This window comes from Triturus cristatus, chromosome 10 (assembly GCF_964204655.1).
Source record: "Triturus cristatus chromosome 10, aTriCri1.1, whole genome shotgun sequence".
Classification (NCBI taxonomy): Eukaryota; Metazoa; Chordata; class Amphibia; order Caudata; family Salamandridae; genus Triturus; species Triturus cristatus.
Window position 1 is genome coordinate 160,828,402 of NC_140593.1, and position 26,123 is coordinate 160,854,524.

General features: G+C 46.1%; 1 protein-coding gene across 6 annotated transcripts in view; it reads right to left on the reverse strand.

Moving 5' to 3' along the window:
* The window catches only part of CLCN5 (Cl-/H+ antiporter 5), a 365,957-nt gene that overhangs the window by 28,398 nt on the left and 311,436 nt on the right, over positions 1-26,123 (reverse strand). For all 6 annotated transcript variants that reach the window (XM_085630720.1, XM_085630718.1, XM_085630719.1 and 3 more), the window contains one exon: positions 1,369-1,767. In XM_085630720.1, the coding sequence (XP_085486846.1) occupies positions 1,369-1,767 (399 nt within the window). The remainder of the gene's footprint in view (positions 1-1,368; positions 1,768-26,123) is intronic.

Genomic DNA, 26,123 nt, shown 5'->3' on the forward strand with positions numbered 1-26,123 from the left:
ACATTTTTCCTTATCTGCTGTAAAATTAAATTGAGCAAACACTAACCTATGTCTCGAGACATAGGTCAGTAAGGCATGGAAATACAGGATCAAACACCACTGCGCAAAGGCAGGATGCTGGACATGGTTAGAGCTGCGTAGCATCACTTGGCAGGGCTGGAGTGCTATTGTCAAAATATTTTCCCAGTCCAGTCTGGTGACTGAAGATCTACATAAGGTAAGGAATTTGCAGAGATATGAATCCATGAGAAAAAATGGCTTTGATGGAGTGTGAGAGAGCTTAATAGTAGGGGACCATGAGGACCCTGAGAAGGTCAGCAAAGTCTTTGAGAAACAGGGTTTGAGGGATAACAATTGTTGGATGCAGTGCAAAGAGATGGGTGTCAGAGGAGAAGCAGGCTAAGAGTTGTTGTTCTTCTGTATTTTTCAAGAAGTAGGAGGCCGAGTAGTGATGGGATTGTCATTTTGATATTTTTCTTCTGTTTTCTTCCCTGTATGCAGATGGAACATTTGTTATTGGTGACGCCTTTGGAGTCCAAGGGAACGGAGTTGCTCCACTTGCAGGTTTGGCTGCTGAAGCACGGGTGTTCACACTATTTTACAGAAATGCGTTGAAGTTGTTTAAAAGTGTACTGAGATGTTCAAGGCTTCACAGATGCACATTCTATAGACAGGGCAGCAGATGCATAATACTGTTGCTTGTTGGAATAATTTGAAGTGCAGAAACAGCATGAGAAAGAGAGTAATATGAGAAAGAGCATGTATGACACACTATGTTCTATGAACCCCAAACTATAAACACAGAGGTTAGTAATAGTGCTTAATTTGTAAAAAAAAATAAAAAAAAAAAAAAATAACAGAAGTGCCAGGGCTCTCGTTAGGAGGCCTCTGTCGCTCACGACGCCCATTGCCACTGCTGAGGGTTCCAGTGACAGTACCTACAAAACTACTAACAGCACACTGCTACAAGTTACACAATTCAGACTATTCCAGGCCCCCAGAGCTGTAACATTAACTTGGGCAGCAGGTATTAGTTGTTTTTAAAATATAATGAATTAATAAACAATTGCTGTTCTTCTCATCTTTAAATTATACAAACAGTTCCACCATGTGGCAGCTGTCATAAGTGCCTGTGTTGATAATTAAGTGCCGATGATGAGCACAGGAAACCACTGGCTCAAATTAAGCACTGGTTAGTAGAAAGATTTGTTGCAACTCAATTCCATTAATCTACCTTGACCATCTCATTTAATGCATGTCTTTTTACATTATGTAAATAATTAATTTCATTCCCTATACTATGTTTTATTGATACATATTTTTCTTGCTGTTCATGGTGTTTAAATGGTACAATAATGGCATGCTTACCAATAGAGATGATGAGATCCCTCCGAAGGACGAACCCAATGAGTCTCTGAGATGCTTGTGACACAACTACTGGATAACCGCTGTAAGGCGTTTCAGCGAGGATGGCTTCCACTTGCTCCACTGTCATGGAGTCCTGAATAAGGGCAGTCAGCACAAGGTCGTTCCGCCGTGGCCTCATCACGTCCATTGCTAAAGTCTTGTGGCTGAACTCTTCCTTTGCTTCCAGGAAAGGGTAACCGTTCAGCCGGATATGGGCATCATAGATACCCTCTCGCCCAATGGCATCTGCTACCCACTTGCTAGTCATTGCAGCTGCCATAAGAGGCACAATGTACTCCAACCCCCCAGTCAGTTCAAACATGATTACCACCAGTGATACAGTCATCCTCGTGACTCCACCTGGAACATAAAAACAGAAATATTAAAATAAATGGAGCCTGAACTTCCACTCTTTGTCATTGAAATGTCAGTCATCATTTAGAATAAGGCAAGCAAACCTTCCATAAGAATAGACAGGCTCATGAGCCACCGTCTTTTTTTCTCGGTTTGTAATTTACCAGGAGACCACTACTAGCTGCCAGATTGTCGAAGCCATCTCTTTTGTTCATTGGAACTGTTGCTCAAACATCATATGTTAAATGGGTTGTGGGCAACTAGCATGCCAGTTTATATGGACGTTTTGTTAGCAGCTTTGAAGAAATTACCAATTATAAACATTTACATTAGTGAGAAGAATAGGGCAGAGAAATGGAAACCCACCGTCCCATCAACCTTGCTTGGGCTGACCATCAAGGAAACTGAACTGATAATTTAGATAAAATCGTCATCCACTGTTGCCCTTCCTGATCAAATTGCGAGAAAGGGTCTGGGTAACATTTCGGCATTTTTGTGAAGGAAAAGTCTTTTGACCAATGTAGATGCAATATTTTTAAGGGACTCTTCAATGCTTGCAGACGCACCCCATTTCCTAAATAAGAATACCTTCATATATAACTATTTGCACAATGTGTATATGCTGACGTGGTTCAATAGCACACTGAGCCTGCTGCTCAGCACATGTATACAGCAAAGCCTTCTCTCTCTCTCTCTGAACACTTAAGCTAAAGAAATAAAACTAAAAATGTCAGACCCGTTTTACTGATCAGGAAGAACATTTTTTAAACAAGCAACACTTTTAGTTCAGAGGGACCATAGAGTGCAGGAAAAAACGATATTTCGTTGTCCAGTGTTACATACTATAGACACCCAAAAATAGCTAATTAAGAAGGTTGCTCTGTTTGATAACGTCAACTTGGGTTTGAGATATATTGTGACCGCATTCACCCGATTGCCACTTTTAATTTCACTTTCAACTTGTTTGGGTTATTTGATATCACTAAACCAAGCACATCACTAGTACCTTATCAGATGCCTGTGGAAGAATACAGATTCTCTCCTTTCAAGTCTAATCTTCATCCCAATGTCTGTGACAGAATACAGATTCTCTCCTTTCAAGTCTAATGTTCATCCGAATGGTTTCATAAGCTTATTTAAAATACTTTGTTCTTTAACCATATTTCTACTCGCACTAGCCAATAATGAGGTAATCTAGTGTAATTGTGAAGTAAGAAAAAATCCAATTCAAAATAATGGAGCACCATTTTGTCATTTTGCTGAAATAATTGCCCATTTAAGCCACTTCTTGGTATGGATATTTTCCCAAATAAGTTTTCAAATAGCCCACAAACTAAGGATAGACTTATTCGATCATGAACTACTTTAACCGATTCCAACTACTGTTTGCACAGCTCCATTTTTCTGTTCACCAAAACTACAGCAACGGTCTGCTGCAATTAGCGTCAGACAATATATTTGATAACATGTGCAGTAAAGTCTATGAATTAAATTAAATAGTTTAGACCTATGGAGGGTCCACAATAGGGACAGGCAGGGTCAGGATAGTGTGATCAAAGTATTGTAACACAATTTGTCTACTGAGAGTTTGCTTACACAGTCCGTATAAATCTCGAAAATGGGGCACCGCATCCTATAGCCCTGGACTGAACACTGGCCACCCTCATTCTTGGGGAGGACACAGCTCCACAAGGTGAGATACCTTTACTGAAGGCACCCTCCAAACTGCTTTCAAGCTCGGTAAAAAAAAATCTCTGCGTATCCACCGGAGGTAGAAAATAATGTTAAACTGTACTTTAGCAACTAGGCTCCTGCAGGGTCCAGTCCTCTATAGTCAGCTAGGCCTCTCTGAAGTCCGGATGAGTCCTGCTTTAAGTGCCCCTGGAGCAAGTAGCGGAGAGGATGTGGTCCGTCGGCTAGATTGACGACTTTGGTGCTGGAAGCCAAGGTTCGAGCCTTGAGGTCGCGCCCATATCCAGTGATTCTGGGCAAATCACTTAATCTCCCCGTGCCGAATGTGTCCTTGTGTAACGTAACCAGTGCTCATGTAAAGCGCTCCAATACCTTCGTGTCGAGTTCGCGCTATATAAATCTGCAAATAAATAAAGTAAATAGGAGGAAATTTGAGAGCAGTTCGTCCATAGGTGCCAGCAGCCATCATGAGTCCTTCAGTCTTTGTTCTCCCAGTAGGGCCTTCTTCATGATTAGCCCTCCCAGGACCAACAATGTTCTGAGGAGGTGGTGTTGAGGTGCCAGTCTTATACTAGCCAGTGACTGAAAACAGCTCCTCACCCAATCCATTCTTGTGCCATGGCCACCTCCTTTTGTAGTGTTTCTTCTTTACTTTACTGTAAAAGTTCCCAGAAGCCTTAAATCCAAAATGGCTAATCTCTTCATTCACCAGGAGGATGGCTGGCTGTCCCTAAAATACTTCCCAAATTGGCTGAGGTAACCTCCTGGTCAGGGTTAAATATGCTTGTGGTGCCTAAAAGTTTACGATTGCCATGGGAATGAATGAAAACGCATCCTGTCAGCACCATTTGAACTCTCCAAGTCAAACGAGGGAGAGTCAAAGCGGTCCTTTTTTTTTTTTACGGAGTTTTATATAGCGCGAACTTGACCCGGTATCTGGTATCAGAGCGCTTTACATAGCACCAGTTGCATTACATGAGGACACACATTCATTTTTGTTGGGCACGGGGAGATTAAGTGATTTGCCCAGAACCTTTGTTCTGCCAACTCTTTCTGTACCCCTCCTATATAGCTAATCCATGCTGAGGGGCCAGCTGTTGACAACACCCTGAGTGCAAAGGCCAGGCTATTGTCCTCTGGAGAGTACAGTGGTTACCTCCAACAAAGAATGTGAATTCAGGCTCTAGAGGGGAGATGTTTCGAAATCAGTTTTGACTAAACGAGCACAAAATGGAATATGCTACTTACCAGTATGCATCTGTTCTTGGCATGTAGAGCTGCAGAGTTGTACACTTAGCATAGATCGCCATCTGGTGTTGGGCCCGGATGTTTGCAGTTTGTTTTTGTTCTTTGGACAGTCTTTGGAAGTCACGAGTTCGGTGACTCCTCCTTTGGTCCGTACTGCGCATGGGCTTCGGCTCCATCCTCAGATTGTTTTTCGCCAACAGGGAAATGATGGAGCGTAGTAATAACAGTGAGAAACCCATGTGTGTTGTATCTAAATAAGATGGACTGGAACGGATACAGGTAGCCGGGGAGGCGGGTGGGCGTGTACAACTCTGCAGCTCTACATGCCAAGAACAGATGCATACTGGTAAGTAGCATATTTCGTTCGAGGCATATGAGCTGCAGATTGTACACTTAGCATAGATTATATAGCAGTACCCAACCTTAGCGGCGACCACCGGTATCCGTTGCAGCGGTTTGAAAAAGTGTCTTTAGTACAGCCTGGCCCACACTAGCTTGCTGCTTGGAATGCACGTCTACACAGTAATGTTTTGTGAAGGTGTGCGGTGTTGACCATGTGGCTGCTTTGCAGATGTCATCTAAGGGTATGTTCCCTAGAAAAGCCATAGAAGCCCCTAACTTTCTAGTAGAGTGGGCTTTAGGTGGAACAGATAATGTTCTTTTTGCCTTTTGATAGCAAATTTGTATGCACTTTACAATCCACCTAGCTATCCCTGATTTAGAGATGGGGTTGCCTTTATGTGGTGGAGAGAAGGAAACAAACAATTGTTTAGTCTTCCTGAAAGGTTGCGTTCTTTGTATGTAGTACAGTAAAGCCCTCTTAACATCAAGTGTGTGTAAGGCCCTTTCCGCAACAGATTGAGGTTGCGAGAAAAAGACAGGTAATTCCACCGATTGATTGAGATGGAAGGGGGAAATGACCTTGGGCAGAAACTTCGGATTTGTACGAAGTATGACCTTGCTGTGATGTATTTGTAGGAAGGGTTCCTGTATAGTGAACGCTTGTATTTCACCAACCCTTCTAAGGGAAGTGATAGCTACGCGGAAAGCTGTTTTCCAGGTGAGGAACTGTAGCTCACATTTATGCATTGGTTCGAAGGGTGGACCCATTAGCCGTGTAAGAACTAAATTTAGATTCCATACAGGGGAAGGTGGTGCCCTGGGAGTTATTACTCGTTTAAGGCCTTCCATAAAGGCTTTAATAGCGGGCACTCTGAACAGTGATAAATGCTGTCTGTTCTGTAGATAAGCAGCAATCGCTGCTAGGTGTAGGCGTATGGATGAATATGCCAGGTTACACCTGTGAAGATGGAGCAGATAGCATATGATGTGCTGTATGGATGCATCTAAAGGGTTGATTGTATTGTTACGGCAGTAAACTACAAATCTCTTCCACTTTGCGGCATAGCATGCTCGAGTGGTAGGACGTCTGGCTTCCTTGATAATGTTCATGCAATCAGGGGGAAGGTTAAGGTACCCAAATTCTAAGATTTCAGGAGCCAGATCGCAAGGTTGAGCTGAGCTGGGTCCGGGTGCCTGATTTCTCCATGGTTCTGAGTTAGGAGGCACGGGGACAGGTGCAGTTTTTGATGTGGTACCACCGAGAGCTGTAGTAGTGTGGTGTACCACGGTTGCCTGGCCCATGTTGGAGCTACCAGAATGAGTGTGAGGGAGTGCTGTTGTAGCTTCCTTACCACTAATGGAATTAGCGGGAGAGGTGGAAAGGCGTATGCAAATTTGCCTGACCAGTTCATCCATATCGCATTGCCTTTGGACAATGGGTGTGGGTATCTGGCGGCGAAGCTTGGGCATTTTTTGTTTTCGTGGGTGGCGAACAGGTCTATCTGAGGATGCCACCACTGTTGGAAGAATGGGCGAAGAACTTGTGGATGCAGTTCCCATTCGTGCAGTTGTTGCGTTTGTCTGCTGAGCAGATCTACCATGGTGTTTTGTACGCCTGGAACGTGCTGTGCCAGGAGAAAGATGTTTTGAGGAATTGCCCATCTCCATATGCTCTGGGCTAAGCGGGAGAGCTGGGGAGAGTGTGTCCCCCCCTGTTTTTGAATATAATACATTGCAGTCATATTGTCTGTGCGAATGAGGACTGCTTTGGCTGAAATCTGTTTTTGAAAAGATTTTAGGGCTAGAAAGATCGCCAAGAGCTCCAGATGGTTGATGTGGAGCGACTTTTGCTGTGGCGTCCATAGACCTTGCATTGTGAGGTGTAAGAGGTGCGCTCCCCAGCCGGAGAGCGATGCGTCCGCTGTTAGAATCATCTGAGGAACCGGGTCCAGGAACGGCTGCCCTTTGGAAAGGTTTGTGGTGTTCCACCACTGCAGAGAGTGATGGGTGCGGCCGTCCACCAACACCAGATCCGTCAGCTGTCCCTGGGCCTGGTTCCACTGTCGCGCTAGGCACTCTTGGAGTGGACGCATGTGGAGTCTGGCATGGGGCACTATGAAAATGCAAGATGCCATCATCCCTATGAGCTTCATAAACACTCTTGCTGGAAGAGAGTGTTGAGGAAGGAACGTTTGGCGCAAGGCTTGTATGCTTGCGATTCTGGCTGAGTTTGGATAGGCAATACCTTTGGAGGTATCTATGGTGGCCCCGAGATATTGCTTTGTGTGAGATGGTAGGAGGTGGGACTTTTGGTAGTTCACCGTGAAGCCTAGCTGGTGGAGCAGTTGAATGGTGCTGTTGGTATGATGCACACATTGGTTGTAGGACGCGGCCTTTATGAGCCAGTCGTCTAAGTAAGGGAAAACGTGAATATGTTGACGTCTGAGGTGTGCTGCTACAACTGCTAGGCATTTGGTAAACACCCGTGGTGCGGTGGTGACCCCGAAGGGGAGAACTGTGAACTGGTAATGTTGACCGTCCACCACAAACCTGAGGTACTTCCTGTGAGAAGGGTGTATTGGAATATGAAAGTATGCGTCTTTCAGATCCAAGGTAGTGAGAAAGTCTCCCTGACAGAGGAGCGGGAGGACTTGTTGCAGGGTGACCATGTGGAAATGGTCTGAATGTATGTACGCATTTAGAGGCCGGAGGTCCAGAATGGGCCTCAGGGTCCCGTCTTTCTTCGGTATTAAGAAATACAGAGAGTAGACCCCTAGATTTTGCTGATTGACGGGGACCTGCTCTATAGCGTGTTTTTGGAAGAGGGAGAGCACCTCCTGTTTGAGCAGTGTGGAATGTTCTTGAGACATTGGACGGTGCCTTGGTGGGATATTGGGTGGGGTAGATGTTAGCTCGAGACAGTACCCTGACCGAATAATTTGGGTCACCCATTTGTCCGATGTTATGGATTCCCATGCGTGGATAAAGTTTTGTAGTCTGCCCCCGACCGGAGTGGGATGGTCTGGGGGGAGCGAAGGGAAGTCATTGTGTGGGTGGGGTGGCAGAACGGGTGGTGTTAGTTTTGCCCCTGCCCTTATTGTTGTTGCCTCTGTAACCACCCCTTTGGTAGCCCTTTGAAAAGGTATTTTGAGGAGGGGACTTGTAGGAGGTAGAGGCGCTATCGGTGGAGTAGCCTCTGCCTGTGCTACGAAAGGATGAGCGTCGAAAGGAGCGTTTAGGGGTCTGTGATTGTAGTGCCCCCATAGACTTTGCTGTGTCTGTGTCCTTTTTCATTTTTTCTAATGCTTCGTCCACCTTTGGCCCGAAGAGAGTTTGTTGGTCAAAGGGGTGATTTAGTATGGACGCCTGGACTTCAGGCTTGAACCCTGAGATCCTGAGCAAGGCATGACGACGAAGCAGGACACTAGTATTTATGGCTCTAGAAGCAGTGTCAGCTGCATCGAGGGCACACTTAATGGAGGTGTTAGTAATTAGTTTACCCTCCTGTATCAGGTCATGAGCCTTGCGTTTGTGTTTTTCGGGGAGGTGCTGTATAAGAGCCTCAAGCTCATCGTAGTGTGCTCTGTCATAGCGCGCAAGTAGCGCTTGTGTATTTGCAATGCGCCAGATGTTTGCAGCTTGGGAGGCGGTGCGTTTGCCAGACGCGTCTAGAAGTTTGGATTCCTTATCGGGCGGCGGGGCCTCTCCTGAGGACTGGGAGTTAGCCCGCTTTCTAGCTGTGGACACAACTAGGGAATCTAAGGGAGCAGGGCCCTTAATGTATGTAGGGTCTGTGGGTGCCGCCTTATACTTTTTTTCTATTCTAGGGTTCAATACCCTGGCCCTGACAGGGTCTTTGAACACCTCTGCAGCATGCTTGGTGACACCTTTAAGCATGGGCAAGATAGCTGTGGACTTGTCCTGAATGTCAAATGTATCCAGTAGGAAGTCGTCTTCCACTGGTTCACTATGCATTTCCACCCCATGGTAGTGTGCTGCTCTCTGCACTAAGTGGTGAAACCCTAAGGAGTCCTCTGGGGGAGACGGCCTGGATGGGTATAGGTCGTCCTAAGGCACATCCGGTATGTCAGGGTTTTGGTAGTCTTCCCATGGGTCTGGGGTCCCCGGTGGAGTGGGGTCCATTGGGGCATCCGCCGGGTCATAATCTGGATCCCCGTAATCCGGATCTGGGGACGGGGTCGGGGAATAATGAGGCAAGGGTGGCGGAGACCTGGGAGGGGGAGGGGGTGGAGGAGGTGGAGGAGGGGGAGGAGGAGGTAGTGGGGAGGGCACTCTGAGAGGAGAAGTAGCAGAGTCCTTCCGCTTGGGCGGTGGAGGAGGAGCCGGTGTGTCAAGACGTCTTTTCTTGACAACTAAAGTCAATAGCCCAGTCTTTGGATCCTTAAATAGAGTCTTTTGCAAAGGGTCTGGTGTAAAGAGGTCCAGTGGCACCGAATCGTCCGCTGGCGCCGATGTTTTCGGAGCCGAGGATTTCGATGGTTTCTCTGCACCATGTTTTTTTGGAACCTCCGGTTTTTTCGGCGTCGAAGTAGTTTTCGGCGCCGGAGCGTCGGTGCCGACAGATTTGTGTTTGTGTTTTGTCGGCACCGAGAGTCCAGGCTTCGGCACCGGTGGCTTCGGAGTCGAGCTGGGTATCACTTTCTTCGGTGCCGGACGGTGTTTTTCGGCACCAGGCGTCGGCTGGCTCGAGCCCGAGCTGCCTTGAGACTTATGAGGCTTCGACACCGGGCCCGAAGGTGGGGTGATAGAAGCTGTGTGCTTTGTTTTACCCAGGCCTGCAGGCGAGGGCGTAACCGGAGTCTCTTTGGTTTTGGGCGCAGGGGTGGGAGGGGGTACAGTACTCACGACCCCCTGCGCCGGTGTGATGTCCTCCACGTCGGAGTCGTCGGCCTCGGAAGCGCTGACGACGTCTTCCTCCTGCTCGGTGTGTAGTTGCCCCGAAGCTCCGGCGTCGTCTCCGAAGATGTCCGGTGGAGCTGCGGTCGATGAGTGCGCCATGGTGCGTCGAGCTCTTCGATCCCGGATGGTCTTTTTCGATCAAAAAGACTTACAGGCGGGGCAGTCTCTAGCCTCGTGTTCTGGAGAGAGGCAAAGGTTACACACCTGATGGAGGTCGGTGTGGGGAAATTTAGACCCACATTTCAGGCACTTTTTGAACGGAGTCCTTTCCATCGGCCGGGACCGGAGTCGAGGAGGGCCCGAGGGCCGGTGCCGATGTGCGGAATGGAGAAAAGTGCCGCTTCGAGAGATGAAGATAGATGAAGAAACTCTAAGAACGAGGATTTTCCGTCGAGGCTGGAACCGTAGAAGTTCGAAGCCGGAGCACGAAGTATCACATCCGAGCCCGATGGCGGAAAAAAACAATCTGAGGATGGAGCCGAAGCCCATGCGCAGTACGGACCGAAGAAGGAGTCACCGAACTCGTGACTTCCAAAGACTGTCCAAAGAACAAAAACAAACTGCAAACATCCGGGCCCAACACCAGATGGCGATCTATGCTAAGTGTACAATCTGCAGCTCATATGCCTCGAACAGTTACTTTTCCACTAAAGTTATGTTAAAAGAAAAACTGATTGCACCATTAAATAAGGAAAATAGAGGTTGACCATGCAGCAAAGGCCAACTTCCTACAGTAGCTCTGCTGTAGTATGACTGCTTTTGCAACTTAAAAATTGGTTTGAATTTGAATGGAGACCCTTAATTCAATTCTTTGATGCAGGCTGCATGCATCTGGAACAGAAGCAAGTAAAGATTGCTATTCACTGACGATTAACTTGCTCAACTAAATGTGCCTCGGCAGGAGCACTCGGTTTACATTTTCTCCAAGTTTCTGTCTCACCGAACCTCATCTTAAATGCAAATATACATGCTTGCCTAATACCAAAACTGTGTCCAATCTCAATGACACTTTGTGCAGGGGAAGATTTACAACTTGCTGCTTTGTGCTGCCATCAACTAGATTGCAAATATTGCCCAAAATAAATAGGCACCAATCAGAAATATTCTGAATGCAAATGCAGATTGGCACATTTGGAAAGCATCTTAAACACCAAAGCATCATGCAAAAGTCTGAAATTATAGGAGTTCTGTCACTCCAATAATGCACTTGCTTCCTGCTCATTTTCCAAACCAGCTGGATCACATACAAAATAGAAAGAGTAGGTGTACCACAATAGTTGGAAGAAACATTAAAACACTGCAGACTTACAAAGTAATTCAAGGAGTCCTAACAAAGCTAGGCTTAAAAATAAAAATTGAAAATAAGCCAAAAAACAGTGAAAGAATTGACCCAAAGATCTGGAATAATATCCCTCTACACATTGTATGCTCCCTAAATGCACTCCAGAAAGGAGCTAAAGATGCACCTCAACAAGGAGCATGCCTACCCCCTCCAGCCACTGGCCCAGCAAGAGAAATCCCTGCCTCCTTTAAATTAAATTGGATAGTAAATTCTCTCTCTCTCCCTCCCTCCCTCCCTCCATCTCTCTCTCCCTCCACCTCTCCCTCCCTCCCCAATATAGTTCTTATGTCCCCATATTAGTTTGTATCGGGCAGGTATTAACCTGCTCAGTTTGATTTAAGGAACTATCATTCTACACATACAAAAAATATAAAATAATTTCAGGGGTGGCAAGAAAGTGGCACTAAGGTGAAGTTCTCACAACCAAGGCTTAATATCTTCAGAACACATTTAGAAAGAGCTCCTCGGATGTCATTTGTGGCCCAACCTGTGGTTTACTTGTGTCGGGCCTGCCAGTGTTCAGCCCTGGTACATGTGGAGCACTCGCACTTTGCACAGTGTACGGGAGATAGACGATGCAGTTCACTTCCACTTTACGCCCCTCTTTTACTTTTTCCATGGTCACAATAACAGTATCATGAACTCTTTCCTCTCCATTCAATAAAAGTCCTTGCACTGTTGCAGTGAGCCAAAGTGAATTAATGAAAGGACTATTATCCTCCTCTGCCCGTGGCAAGCACAAGAGAGTAGCAGATGGGCACCGTGATGAGCACGATTGCTCAGAGCTCTCCACAGCTGACTATCAGAGCTAGCACATGCGATTGCCCCAATAACTTAAGACAGCTTACTGCAAGAACTCTTGATCCTCAGTGTAGCACTAGCAGTCTCGAGCCCAAGGTAAGGGAGCCAAGATGGTGTGGAGGAAGCATGCAAATAGGCCACAACCAATTTCATGTTCCGATAAGATTTAAGGCTTCTGTTTCTTAACCTATTTCTTACTCTATTAATTCTTCATACATTTTAAAGACCTTAAACTAGATCAATACTCTTTGTTCAAATCATGAGATTAAATTATAGTAGGAGATAGACCTTAGACAGGTGAATTAAATTTGCTTTTAGACCACATCAGTTAAAGCATGCCCATTGTTAGAGGCAGATTGATTGGTAATTCCTTTGAAAGTGCTGGTTCAATCATTGTAGGTTCAGTGGTTCATTAGGGTTGGTCACAGCAAGATATTATTTTAATGGCTTCCAACTATCCTTGGGTTTGAATGTACGCTCAGTAGTAAACCATACAGCTCCGCTCTGTCATTACACACAACTATATACTTGATGAAGTCCCTCTTTTATGCGTAGTAAATCTGCACCAATGTATAGCAACTCTAGGTTTTGCCAAATGAAACACCGATGCCACAAAGCGTCTAATTCCACATGGAAGGGGATTTACATCTCCAAGAATACCACTTACTGATTTGAGCTCAATTGAACTCCCTAGAACGTTGGAAAAGATTTAAATACTTTCATACTAGTAGGCTGAGATCAGGGAACATGACGAGGCTAGATGTTGAAACCCTGCATGAGCTCTCCGCAACTTGGGCAGTTTTGTGTCTAGAAGAATCAATTCTGCGTTGTTTCTCTGGAGTGAAATATGCACTGTGTAAGAATTTAAAGCAAAGAGGGTTGTGTCTAAAATTCATAGATATTGTTTCAATCTGTGTACAGCATCTCATTTCCAGGCCTGTCTATCGTATATCATCCTCACTATTTTCGAAGCAGAAGCTATGGTATACAACCTAGACATCCATCCAGTGAAGTCTGTGGATCTATATAGCGGTGTCAAAGGCTTGAACCCTTGCGGCTCCATAAGGAACCTTGTTTTTCGTTTCATGCACTTTGTTTCTTGAATGAAAATATCAAAATATGTCCAAGAGGGTGGTCTTACATCTGCCTTTAAACTGTTCCTGTGTACGAAACATCCCAGCAGACTAGAGGTGACTTTAATCATTCAATCCCCTGAGGTTCCGTGTGAGACGGAACAACACTTTTTGAGTGGTGACGAATATGGATGAGTTTGGTGTCTACGAACCGCAAATGACGAGTATAGTGGGTGTACGCAGTTTCGCTATGCAACCACGTATGGTTCGTCTCATTTTTGGGTTTGTTCATCCGAACCCTCGGGTTCCATTTTAGATACGGCATCCATTTTGTTTCTTGCCCTCAAGTAGCCAGCGAACGGACTTTGTCCGCTCCGTGACCCTGGGACTCCCAAGCTTACACGAGGGACACGTGTTTCTTTGAGGGTGACTTTTACGATAAGGGAAATGACACGGCGAAGGCAGATGGCCCCGCTCGAGGCTCATCTTGCCGTGCTAGTCTATTGTTTCAGTCATGCATGCATTGGACACGAGGTCTTTGATCCTGTTATCAAGTTTCCGTTATTACTCCCAACACTCTTTTCTAACCTGTTGTGCATCCTTGTCCTTTCTTTGCATCTGTTTTTGTCCCCTCTCCTAATGTGTTTACGGTCAGAATGGAATGTGTTTTATTGCAGAGAAGAGATGTTTTTACAGTTGGGAACCGGCAATGCTGCTGTAATTATGTTCCGGCCTCCTGAAACATGAACACGACTCTTTTGAAGTTTATTGTGGGAACTGAGTTGTAACCTTTGTTCGCCATACTGTGCAATGGCAAAAACGTGTATAAAAGGAGCGATCCACTTTTGCAATTTGAAGCAGTCTCCGAGAACCTACACGTTGTGTACTTCTTGTGATTTCTGTATCCCTGCAGTAAATAAACGCTGATCTCTGACGTCGCTGGAAGTGTCCCGTGTCTGTGTTTTGTACGCCAGAACAGGTAACCCACGAAGGTTTCAGGTGTTGTCCCCTGGCACCGCTGGGTCTCAGAATAACCCAGTCCTTCAGTTGGCGCCCAACGTGGGGCGACATCAGCGGTACTGGTCCAAAGCCCGACGATCGTGAGGAACTTCGTGTGAAATCTCCGAGGGAAGGTGCACCCCGCTTCATCGATCCAGTTGTCGAAATAAGTGGCACGACGTCCTTTCCCGCGAAGATCCCCGCCTCCTGACGGCTGCGACGGACTGATGCCCTGACTGTCGACCTGTTTTGGCACCTGGCGTAGTCCTTTGTACGGCGAGACGAAAGACGGGCCTTCCTGGTGACGCCATTGCTCTTTCAGTTAAGTATTTGTGGGTAGCTCCCAGTGTTCCTTTGTTGTTTGCATGGTTCCATAGCATTTGTGGTTCTTAGTTGTTGAGTTTTATTTGACGATTGCAATTGCCAAAACCAAGGGTCTTGCATTTTTGTGCGAGGACATCATAATTCGATAGCCCTTGAAGTTTGTAAACTCGGTTAGTGTGCACGATGCCTGGCCGTAGTACTTTGTTTGGGTTTCTTAAATGTTGCAGAACGGATTCCCGGCTGGAGGATTCATGTACGATACCTCCGGTTGGAACTCCAATTTACGAGCTCTATAGTCGCCATGGCGTGGGTCCTATCGTATATAACGAATATTGGGTTTGTTACACTAAAAATGATGGTGTTCTTAGTTGGCCATCACATGGTAGTTTCGAAACTGCCGTTTTAGATAATTTGGAAGCTAAACTGTTTAAAAAGAAGGCTAGGCCAGCCATGTTTGATTCCTTCCGGTTATGGCGTAAAGAGGCCAAGCAGAAAGAAATCAAACAGAGTAAGAAAAATAAAAGAGAAGGTGTCATTACGGTGATGCGAAATGCTGAAAAGTATCAGCGAGACAAAGATGAGAAAGAGCAGGAAGTTAGTGCTCGACTTCATCATATGGCGGTGGATAAGTGTTATCCGGTGTTACCGTCTAATGCCGATAAGACGGGAGAAGAAGTGATAGAAGATTCGCTACTATCTTATCTGTTGAAATCACCACCTCCCTATGCTCCAGATACTGTGGGTCCTATGATTCTTCCTATTCCTCAACCTGCTGTTTTGGCGGCTGCTGGTCAGCCCGTCGCTCCTCCCGCTCTCCCGAATCCTCTTGTGCCGCAAATTGTGCATCCTCCTTCACCGGCTTTTCTTCCTACTGCGCCTTTCCCAGCCCCTCCTCAGCCTGTCGTTCCCGCTACTCCTGGTGCCGCGTCCACTTCTACTGTCTCCACTCCTACTGTTGCTGCTCCTGTACCTTCTTCTTCTTCTTCTGTTCGTAGCCGTCTCCTGAATGCTGTTGCTACTCTTTATTCTCCGCTTTTTGGGCCAATACTTGGATCGGCTCTTTCTGATGTTGCCCAGAGGCGCAGCCAGCTTCCTGATGGTAGGGAACGTGAATCGTTGGTAAAAATGGCACGTAAATGGATTCGTAATCCTGTTAAGTACACTTCGCGTATAGTGTTTGAAACATTTTCCCAGTTTAATGCACCCACGCAACGATTCGTGTTTGAGGAAATGTGTAAATCGTTGAAGGAAGAGTGGGATCATGATGTGGTCGATATTGTACCGTCTGAGGTTTCTGAGCTCCAGCATCAATTTACAACTGGTGTGATTGTAGGTGATAAGGTTCGAGATGCTCTAGAACGCCTGTTATCCTTTCGATGTACAGTGCAACCTCGAGCATTGTTTAAAGACGAGACTGAAGAGTGGATGGCAAAACCTGGTCAGTATCCTATGCGGGAAGTTCCCCCAGTGTGGATGCCAGGTGATCCTAATGCTAATCCTGCTGTCCCAGGACGTTTTCAGAGAGTGTGGATACACCTCCCTTGGAAGCGATCGGAAGTTTTGCAGGTGAAGCAAACTTTGCCCGATCCCCGTAAAAATCCTGCAGGTTATTATAAGGAGTTGTCCCAACTAGTGGATGCTACTGTTATGAATCTTGCTGATATTGACATGTTGTTTGGCAATGTAGTGCCTCAGCCGATCTGGGTGAAAATTCGTCACGAGAATCACGCGGCTGAGTTAGGCGGTGACTGGGCTGCTCTTACAGCGGCAGACGCCCAGCAAGTTGGTGGGGCTAAACCTGAACAGCTTATTGTGGATTTGCCCCAGAGGATAATTACTCTTATGAAAACGCTTATGCCAGCAATGCGCGTCAATTGGGACAAATTGTCCGCGTGTAAGCAAGAGAGGGATGAGAGAGTCTCCGATTTCTTTACGAGATTTGAGGAAGCATTTGTTGATCATAGTGGTCAGGACATGAGTTCGGAGGGTGGTCAGCGGTTGTTCGTTGATAAATTTGTATCGAACTTGTTGCTCGAACTCAGCAACAAGTTGAAGAATTCTGAGAGTTCGTGGGCTGTTTCTACCACTGCTCAAATATTGGCTACGGCCCAATATTACGAAAACAGAGAAAAGGAAGAAAGTGAACGTGCAGATAAGAAAACGAAGGATCTTAAAACTAAGGTCTTAATGCAGCAAGCGTATCCTCCGCGCTAAAATTTCAATGACTCGCAACAGCCAAATCGATCACAATCGCAGTTTTCCAGATCGCAGGTGCGCAATGACTCTCCCGCACCTCGCTTTGTGTTGGGATATAATCAATGTGCATATTGTCGAGGTAAGGGCCATTTGAAGTTTAATTGTCCAGTTCTACGTGATAGGAACAATGGTGTGTCGGCTCGAGGAGGTCGTAGTGGTCCTCAACAAGCTTCACGTGGTAGAGGTCGCGGTGTTACTCAGAATCAGGCCGAGCGTCTTGCCACTTCCTCAGACTCGCAGAATTGTTTCGATCGACGCGATCTCTCGTCTGGTAGATTTGCACAGTATCATGTGGACGACTATTATGTCGAGCGTGATGTTGATACGGACGGTATCTACTAGGACAGCCATAGACAAAGGAAGGGAGAAGTATCAGTTCCGGTTGATCAGAGAGGGCCTTATGTCGCAGTTGCCACATTGGGCGTCGTTGAGCCTTTTCTGTTGGACACTGGTGCAGCAAAAAGTTCCATCATGCATTCGAAACTCCCTGGCGCGCCTTTGTCTGGCTTAACGAATGTTTCCGTTGGATTCTCTGGCGCCCCCGTTAGCAATCCAGTTTCTAGCCCCTTACGATTGGGTCTCATGAGTTAGAAGCTCCTTTGATTTTGACTACTGGTTGTGGTGAGAATCTTTTGGGCTTGGATTTGTTGAAAAGGTTACATGCGACTTTGTACTGCTCTCCTACGGGAGTGGAGCTTACATTGGGTCAGAGTGTGATTTCCCCTATGTATCTGTCGATCGATAAGCTCCCACCGGAATGGAGTTCTCTTCCGGCTTCTTTGTGGGCGACAGGTCCCAATGATGTGGGCCTGCTGGATATACCACCTTATGTTGTTCAATTGAAAGTTGATGCGCGATTACCGCGCATACCCCAGTATCGTATCTCCCTTGATGGTGAACGGGCACTATTAGCGATCATCTATGATTTGATCGATAAAGATGTTATTGAGGAGACACGAGGTAACGTGTGTAATAGTCCTGTGTTGCCTATTCTGAAGCGAACTGATCCCTCCAAGCCTCCCGTGTACCGTCTAGTTATTGACTTACGGGAGGTAAATAAAATTGTTGTCCCGCAGTTTCCTGTGGTGCCCGACATTACAGCTTTACTGACTCTGATTCCAGCCTCTGCATCATGGTTCTCGGTAATCGATCTGAAGAATGCGTTCTTTAGCATTCCGATTGCTGAGGAAAGTCGTGATTTGTTCGGTTTTTCATTAGGTGGTCGTAGCTTCCGGTTCAAACGTGCACCTCAAGGCTACTGTGAGAGCCCATCGATCTACAGCCAAGCTCTCAAGAGCCAACTTGATGCATTCGTGCTGCCAACTGGTGCGGCCTTGATTCAGTACGTTGACGATCTGTTGGTAGCTGCAGACACTGAACAAATTTGCAAGACTGCTACTGTGTCACTGTTGCAGCATCTATGTGACTTACATCACAAGGTGTCACCTTCTAAATTGCAATATTGTCGTCAAGAAGTTACCTACCTAGGTCACTTATTGTCAAAGGCGGGACGAAGGTTGACCCCTGAAAGAATCGCAGCAATTGCTCGAATGACTGTGCCGACGACTCAGAGAGATGTGCGTGCCTTTCTAGGTATCACGTCATACTGCAGACAGTGGATTCCAAATTTTTCACTGTTAGCGAAGCCATTGATAGCTCTCACGTGCAAGGATGTTTCGACTCCTTTGCCATGGACAGAGGAATGTCAGAAAAGTTTTTCTGAACTTCGTGATGCGTTGTGTTCGGCTCCTGTGTTAGGTACTCCTGATTACAGCAAGCCATTTACACTATACGTCCACGAGAGGGAAGGTTGTGCGTTGAGTGTTTTAACGCAACAATTTGGTGGCAAGCAGCGCCCGTGTGCATATTTTTCCTCGACCTTAGACCCGGTAGCTAGAGCGTTGCCGAGTTGCTTGAGGGCGACGGCGACGGCGGCAGCTGCGGCGTCTATTCGACAATCCGCAGGTCTGGTCATGGATAATATGCTCATAGTGATGGTTCCGCATGCAGTTGACACTCTTGAATCGTACAAAAACTCAACATCTGACGAGTGCAAGGTTGTCTGGGTATGAGCTGACACTTTTGGCAAGTCATATACAGATCAAGCGTTGTAATGTACTGAATCCGGCGACATTGTTGCCAATTAATATGGAATCAGATGATGTACCACCACATGATTGTTATTTACGAACTGAGGAAGAAACAAAGGGTCGTGTGGACCTGAAAAACACTCCATTGGCAGATCCCGATGGTACGTTGTATGTTGATGGTTCTTGTTTCAAGTTGCCGAATGGCGATGTGACAACTGCGTATGCTGTAGTGACGTTGAGTACAGTCGTGGAAACTGCGAGATTGAATCAGAATTCAGCACAAGCGGCAGAGTTGATTGCATTGACAAGGGCATGTGTTTTGTCTAAGGGAAAGCGAGTGAATGTGTTTACCGACAGTCAGTACGCATTCGGCGTTGCGCACAGTTTTGGAAGACTGTGGAGAGAAAGAGGATTTATGACATCGCATGGTACGAAGATCCAACACGGGCAGCTCGTGAATGATCTTTTGGATGCACTTACATTGCCTAAACAAGTGGCGATTGTTAAATGTAGTGCACATCGGAAAGTGACGGATGATGTTGGTCGTGGTAATGCATTTGCGGATGAGATTGCTAAGGAAACGGCTAAGAATCTTACAACCCGAATGTACGTGACAAGTTCAGTGAGATGGCCGACGGAAACTGGTATGTGTGAAGACACTGTTGAGTGTGTGAAAGCAATTCAGAACGAGGCCACTGAAGCTGAAAAGATCAAGTGGAAAGAAAGTACGGGAAGGTTGGATATGCATGGATGTTGGGTTGACTTGACGGAACGTCAGAGGTGGATGTTACCAGATGCGTACGCATTAGCTGTCGTGACGATGGCTCATGGGTTGTCACATATTAGTGCAAAAGGGATATGTAAGTTCTTGTCCCCTGTATGGAAGAATGAGGGTATTACTAAGTGTGCTGAGAGAGTGGTTAAGAATTGCATGGTGTGTTTGATGCACAATCCTGGCAAGGGCACCCCCACTCCACCTGGTCATTTTGCTCCCCCTGTTTGTCCCTTCGAGGTTATCCAACTGGACTTTATCCATATCGAGAGATGCAATAACCTGAAGTACGTTTTGGTTGTGGTTTGTGCGTTCTCTAGATGGATTGAGGCCTATCCTCTTAAGGATAATACTGCCCTGTCCACAGCGAAAATCCTGCTGAAGGAATACTTTCCTCGGTATGGAATGCCACGGATCGTGTGGTCGGATAATGGAAGTGAGTTTGTGGGAAGTGTGATGCAGAGTGTGTGTAAGGGCCTTGGAATTCGTCAAAAATTCCATAGCGCTAATCATCCTCAGGCAGCGGGTTTAGTTGAAGGGTACAATGGTACCCTGAAGCTGAAACTTGCAAAGATACAAGCTACGACTGGTCTATCATGGCCTGATGCCTTGCCTCTGGCTCTCCTATCAACCAGGGCGACTGTACACTCTCGAGTAGGGCTTAGCCCATATGAGATTGTGTTCGGCCGCCCTGCGAACATTTGGGGAGTCCCGAGACCTAAGGCCTTTGATAGTCTTGAGTATCCAATGCTAATTGATTACCTTCATGATTTGACCACTAAACTACGGTTAATCCATCAACAGGTCTTTGAAGCTCTACCGGCGCAGACAGAGGGTCCTGGACATCAGCTCCGGCCAGGCGATTGGGTCGTTACCCGAAATTTTGGTCGGAAACGTAACTTGGAACCAAGATTCGTAGGACCCTTTCAAGTCTTGTTGACAACGAGGACTGCGGTTCGATTGGAAGGCAGGAAGAACTGGGTTCACGCCGGCCACACGAAAAAGGTACCGATCCCCTCACCAACAGACGGTTGGGTGAGAACTGGGATTGCGGCAACGGAAACTGAGACTCCTTTAAACTTTGTGCCGTTTAGTGACGCTCAACCTGTAGGGGATGATTTGTCGCTGCCAAACCCACTTGTGGGGTCATCAGTAGCAGAGAACCCAAGGTCCGACTCGTCGTTCACTTCATCGAACACTGTTGCGCCAGCTGAACAATTGTTTGTAGAGCAAACTCGACCTGGAAGAAGTCGATACTTTCTTCGTTCAAGGACTAATAAAAATTAGTCGTATATTTGTTTTCCCTTTTTCTGGTGCTATGAAAATTATGGACAATTATATCCTTTCTTTTTGAGTTTTTATGTGCTTTTCACTGCTAAGAGATTTGTATTAAAACTGAACGTTTTGAGGAAACCCTACCATCCGGGTTACCGTAGGGCCGTGCGGGTACTCCTTTCTGTTTAGCAGGTTTCTGACGCTAGGTCGGTTACTTTTGTCGATTCCTGGGAACTCCTGGGAATTGATAATCGCTACTCAGAACGAAGTGCGTCAAGTACGTCACGGACGGTTTGTAGAGGATGGCATTCTCTAAGCTGTTGGAAGTAGAAAGGATGTCGGCGCAGAGATCAGAATTGCATAAGGTTGTACGAACAAAATGTTTTTTGTTTCAGGTGTTCCTACTGTTTCTGTGTCTATGCTATTGGTGGGCGGAGTGTATTTTGGAATACAGTTGTTATTACCTTCTGTTTCACCTACTCTTTCTCCTAAACTAAGCTCCATCACCACTGTTTCCCCACATTCTTTTCATCCCTTGCCTCAACACGAACAGGTTAGACGTGCGGAATTTATGAATAACTCCTTCGTTCAACTCCTACATCAGCATCAGTTGGTGATGAATACTACCAACTGTTGGGTGTGTGGGTTAATGCCACATACCATGGATAGGGGTATTCCGTATTTGGTCGTTCCTTACAGCTCCCAGGGTTCAGCTCGAGCATTCCAAACTATGTTTCGTAGTGCACTAGATTCCTACCCCAGTCGAGAGCCACGCTCTGTCAATTTTGGTCCCGGTCCGTACCACAAGCCTTTGGCGATAGCGATAGCGGATTTAGATAGAGATGTTTTTGATGCATGGCTTATCCCAGATGAAGAGGTGCAAGCCTATAAGGATCTGAGTGAGGCGGAGTACAGTGTTTCAGTGGGTGATAGACAGCTTAAGAGCTCGTCCCCAATATGGATTGTACCACACCACGGTAATTTCTGCTTGAAAGGTTTGGGTTGAAATCCGAGAGCACAACTTGGGAACAGTGCTTGTACTGGCACGTATGTCCTACCGATGCTCTCTTCCCCTGTTTTCCTGACTGCTAAGGGCACTTATTTCGTATGTTATGAACGCGCATATACATGGTTACCCCGTGATTTTTCGGGTACCTGTTATATTGCGAATCTTTTACCACCGACTTTCACAGTTGCCTCAGACTATCACAAGACTAGAGTTGTGAGAGGCGTTATTAGCAAAGAGGATACTGCCGGTCAAGAAGCAGGAGATTTCTTTAAGGGTTTCTTGCCGTTTTGGGGACCTATGGTTAATAGTAGGAACCTAAGACAGTTGACCCGTGTAGTTGAGTCGACTGCTAATATTACCGCGAGTGCCCTTGGTAATTTAACAGCTGAACTTCAGGCGGATAGACTCATGACGTTGCAGAACCGGATGGTTCTAGATGTTGTTCTTGCAGATAGAGGTGGTGTGTGTAAAGTTATCCATTCGAGTTGTTGCATTTTCATTCCTGACAATGCTCCAACTGTCTACCAAGCAATCTCAAAGTTGCACAAGATTTCCGAGTCCATACACGTGGACGAAGGTAATTGGACACTTCTAGGATGGTTTTGTGGTCTGATGTCAACTTGGGGTTGGAAGATTCTGATGATCGTAGGGGTTGTTGTAACGTTTCTATTCACGTGTTGTCTTTGTGTACAGTGTGGTCCTGCCTTATGTGGCCTCTGTGCTACAACGTGTATAAGACGGCCATCTGTTACCAAGGAGACGTTGATGAATAGAATGATGTTCCAGCAGCAGGTGAACGATCTGATGAATATTGAAATCGATTCCGATCTTGACTAGTGCTTGCCTACATGAGGGCAAAAGGAGCGTCTGAGGTTCCATGTGAGACGGAATAACACTTTTTGAGTGGTGACGAATATGGATGAGTTTGGGGTCTACGAACCGCAAATGACGAGTATAGTGGGTGTACGCAGTTTCGCTATGCAACCACGTATGGTTCGTCTCATTTTTGGGTTTGTTCATCCGAACCCTCGGGTTCCATTTTAGATACGGCATCCATTTTGTTTCTTGCCCTCAAGTAGCCAGCGAACGGACTTTGTCCGCTCCGTGACCCTGGGACTCCCAAGCTTACACGAGGGACACGTGTTTCTTTGAGGGTGACTTTTACGATAAGGGAAATGACACGGCGAAGGCAGATGGCCCCGCTCGAGGCTCATCTTGCCGTGCTAGTCTATTGTTTCAGTCATGCATGCATTGGACACGAGGTCTTTGATCCGGTTATCAAGTTTCCGTTATTACTCCCAACACTCTTTTCTAACCTGTTGTGCATCCTTGTCCTTTCTTTGCATCTGTTTTTGTCCCCTCTCCTAATGTGTTTACGGTCAGAATGGAATGTGTTTTATTGCAGAGAAGAGATGTTTTTACAGTTGGGAACCGGCAATGCTGCTGTAATTATGTTCCGGCCTCCTGAAACATGAACACGACTCTTTTGAAGTTTATTGTGGGAACTGAGTTGTAACCTTTGTTCGCCATACTGGGCAATGGCAAAAACGTGTATAAAAGGAGCGATCCACTTTTGCAATTTGAAGCAGCCTCCGAGAACCTACACGTTGTGTACTTCTTGTGATTTCTGTATCCCTGCAGTAAATAAACGCTGATCTCTGACGTCGCTGGAAGTGTCCCGTGTCTCTGTGTTTTGTACGCCAGAACAGGTAACCCACGAAGGTTTCAGGTGTTGTCCCCTGGCACCGCTGGGTCTTAGAATAACCCAGTCCTTCACCCCCTTAGTCCATGTCTGCATTACCTCTGGCTCGGTCCTTCACGGTAGAAGTGTATTATGTGCTCAAAGCCAGGGGATATAAAACTATGAGTCAGGAGCAAATTCTAAACATTTGCCCAGCATACGATTCCCACTGGAGTAATTTACTCCATATGCTGTGGCAGTCCATGTGCTAACAGGGAGCTAAGAGTAGTACCGCCTGTCTGTTCGCCTGTCTGTTCTTGTTGTTGTATAAAGTATGGGAGATGCCTATCTGGATGGAAACAGTACCGGACGTAATGGTATTGCATCACTAGGTAATACTGGTCTAGATGGGGTTGCTCGAAACTTCCCCCCTTCGCTCCCAGGGGTCCAGCATTTTCACCCACCGTATCCATGGATGTTTAGCTTCCCCGGCAAGCGATGTCAACAATGATCTGATGGTCTGGAAGAAGACTTTTATAAATGGAAGACTCATGAATAGATAAAAGAATTTAGAGAGGACTAACATCTTAGTGGGCGCTACTTTACTGGCTAGAGACAGGGGCAACTTCAACCAGATTTTAATCTGACAGGTTAACCATTCCAATGCTGTCCCATAGTAAAACTACACAAGAGTCTCCATGTCTAGATGTATGCCAAGTAACTTAGAGATTACCCACCCAGGCGATCAGAAACTACAACAAAACCTGTATTGTGCGGGGGAACAATTTGGTTTTATTACAGTTAATTTGTATTCCCGAAAGGCCCCAAACTCTAATTACTTCTCAAATTAGGAGAGCTAGATTTTTCCCAGGTTGCATACAAGTACCAGGATGATGTTTGCATACATAGGAAGGAATAGACACCCAGACTGAAAACTAAGGCCCCTCTGGGGGTGGTGTTCTCACAGGATACGGATTAACAGGTGCATGGCCGCCACAAAAAGCAATGGTGAGAAGGGAAAGCACTACCGAGTATTCTTGCATACCAGGAAGTGTGCCAAAGGCAACCCATTCACATAACTAGTTTGGTATAAAGTAAGGAAATTACTCACAAGAACGGGTCTCCAATTCCTAAATCTCCACAAAATGGTCATTAAATAAGGCCACTCCAATAAGTCATAAGTCTTTTAAGCATCTAGAAAGTTAGTTACTGTCTAAAGTTTGGGGTTTAAATGATGAACGGTCGCAAAGATTGTGAGCAGGTTGATCAAGGTGGACCTGTGTGGTACAAAACCCGGCTGCAAGCTGCAGATTCGTATACTTTTGCATAGATCGCCATCTGGTGTTGGGCTCGGATGTTTGCACTTTGTTTTTGTCTTGGAAGAAGTATTTGTAGTCACGAGGTAGGTGACTCCTCCCTAGGACGATAGTGGGCATGGGCATCGACTCCATCCTTAGATTGTTTTTGCCACGCAGTGTTACGATGGAGTAGAAAGAGATGTTCATGTGTATCTAAGTAAGATTGTACTGAAACAAACTGAGGTATCCAGGGAGGCGGGTGGGCGTATAGGAATCTGCAGCTCTACATGCCAAGAACAGATGCATACTGGTAAGTAGCATTTTCCGTTCGAGGCATATGAGCAGCAGATTGTATACTATACAGCAGTTACCTCCTTTGTGGTTGCTACCTGCATCTGTTGCAGTGGTTTGAAAACGTGTTCTTAATACAGCCTGGCCCACACTAGCTTGTTGTTTTGCCTGCACATCTACACAATAGTGTTTTGTGAAGGTGTGTGGTGTAGCCCAAGTTGCTGCTTCGCATATATTATCTAGGGGAATGTTCCCTAAGAATGCCATGGAAGCCTTTAGTTTGCGTGTGGAATGAGCTCGGGGGGGAATGGTTAATGTGCGTTTGGCTTTGATATAGCATATTTGGATGCATTTAACAATCCACCTTGCAATTCCTGCCTTTAAGATGGGATTGCCTTTATGAGGTGGGAAGAAAGCCACAAAGAATGGTTTGGTTTTTCTAAAGGATTTTGTCCTTTCAATGTAGTAGAGTATTGCTCTTTTAACGTCTAACGTGTGAAGAGCTCGTTCTGCCATTGAGACTGGTTGAGGGAAAAACACTGGGAGTTCAACAGACTGGTTAAGATGGAAGGCAGATACGACTTTGGGTAAAAATGTAGGGTTAGTCCTAAGAACCACTTTGATATGATGGATTTGTAAAAATGGTAATGCCTAGAGTTCACTAACTCTCCTGACATATGTGATAGCAACCAAAAAAGCTACCTTCCAAGTGAGGAACTGTAGTTCGCATTTGTGGAGAGGTTCAAAAAGGGGACCCATGAGTCTGGTAGGACCACATTTAGGTTCCACACTGGAGGGCAAGACTCTGGGTGGAATAATTCTCTTAAGTCCTTCCATAAAAGCTTTGATAGCAGGCACTCGAAACAAAGACAAATGTCTGTTTTGGAGATAGGCTGCTATGGCAGCTATTTGTAGCCTAATACATGTATATGCTAGGTTACATTGTTGT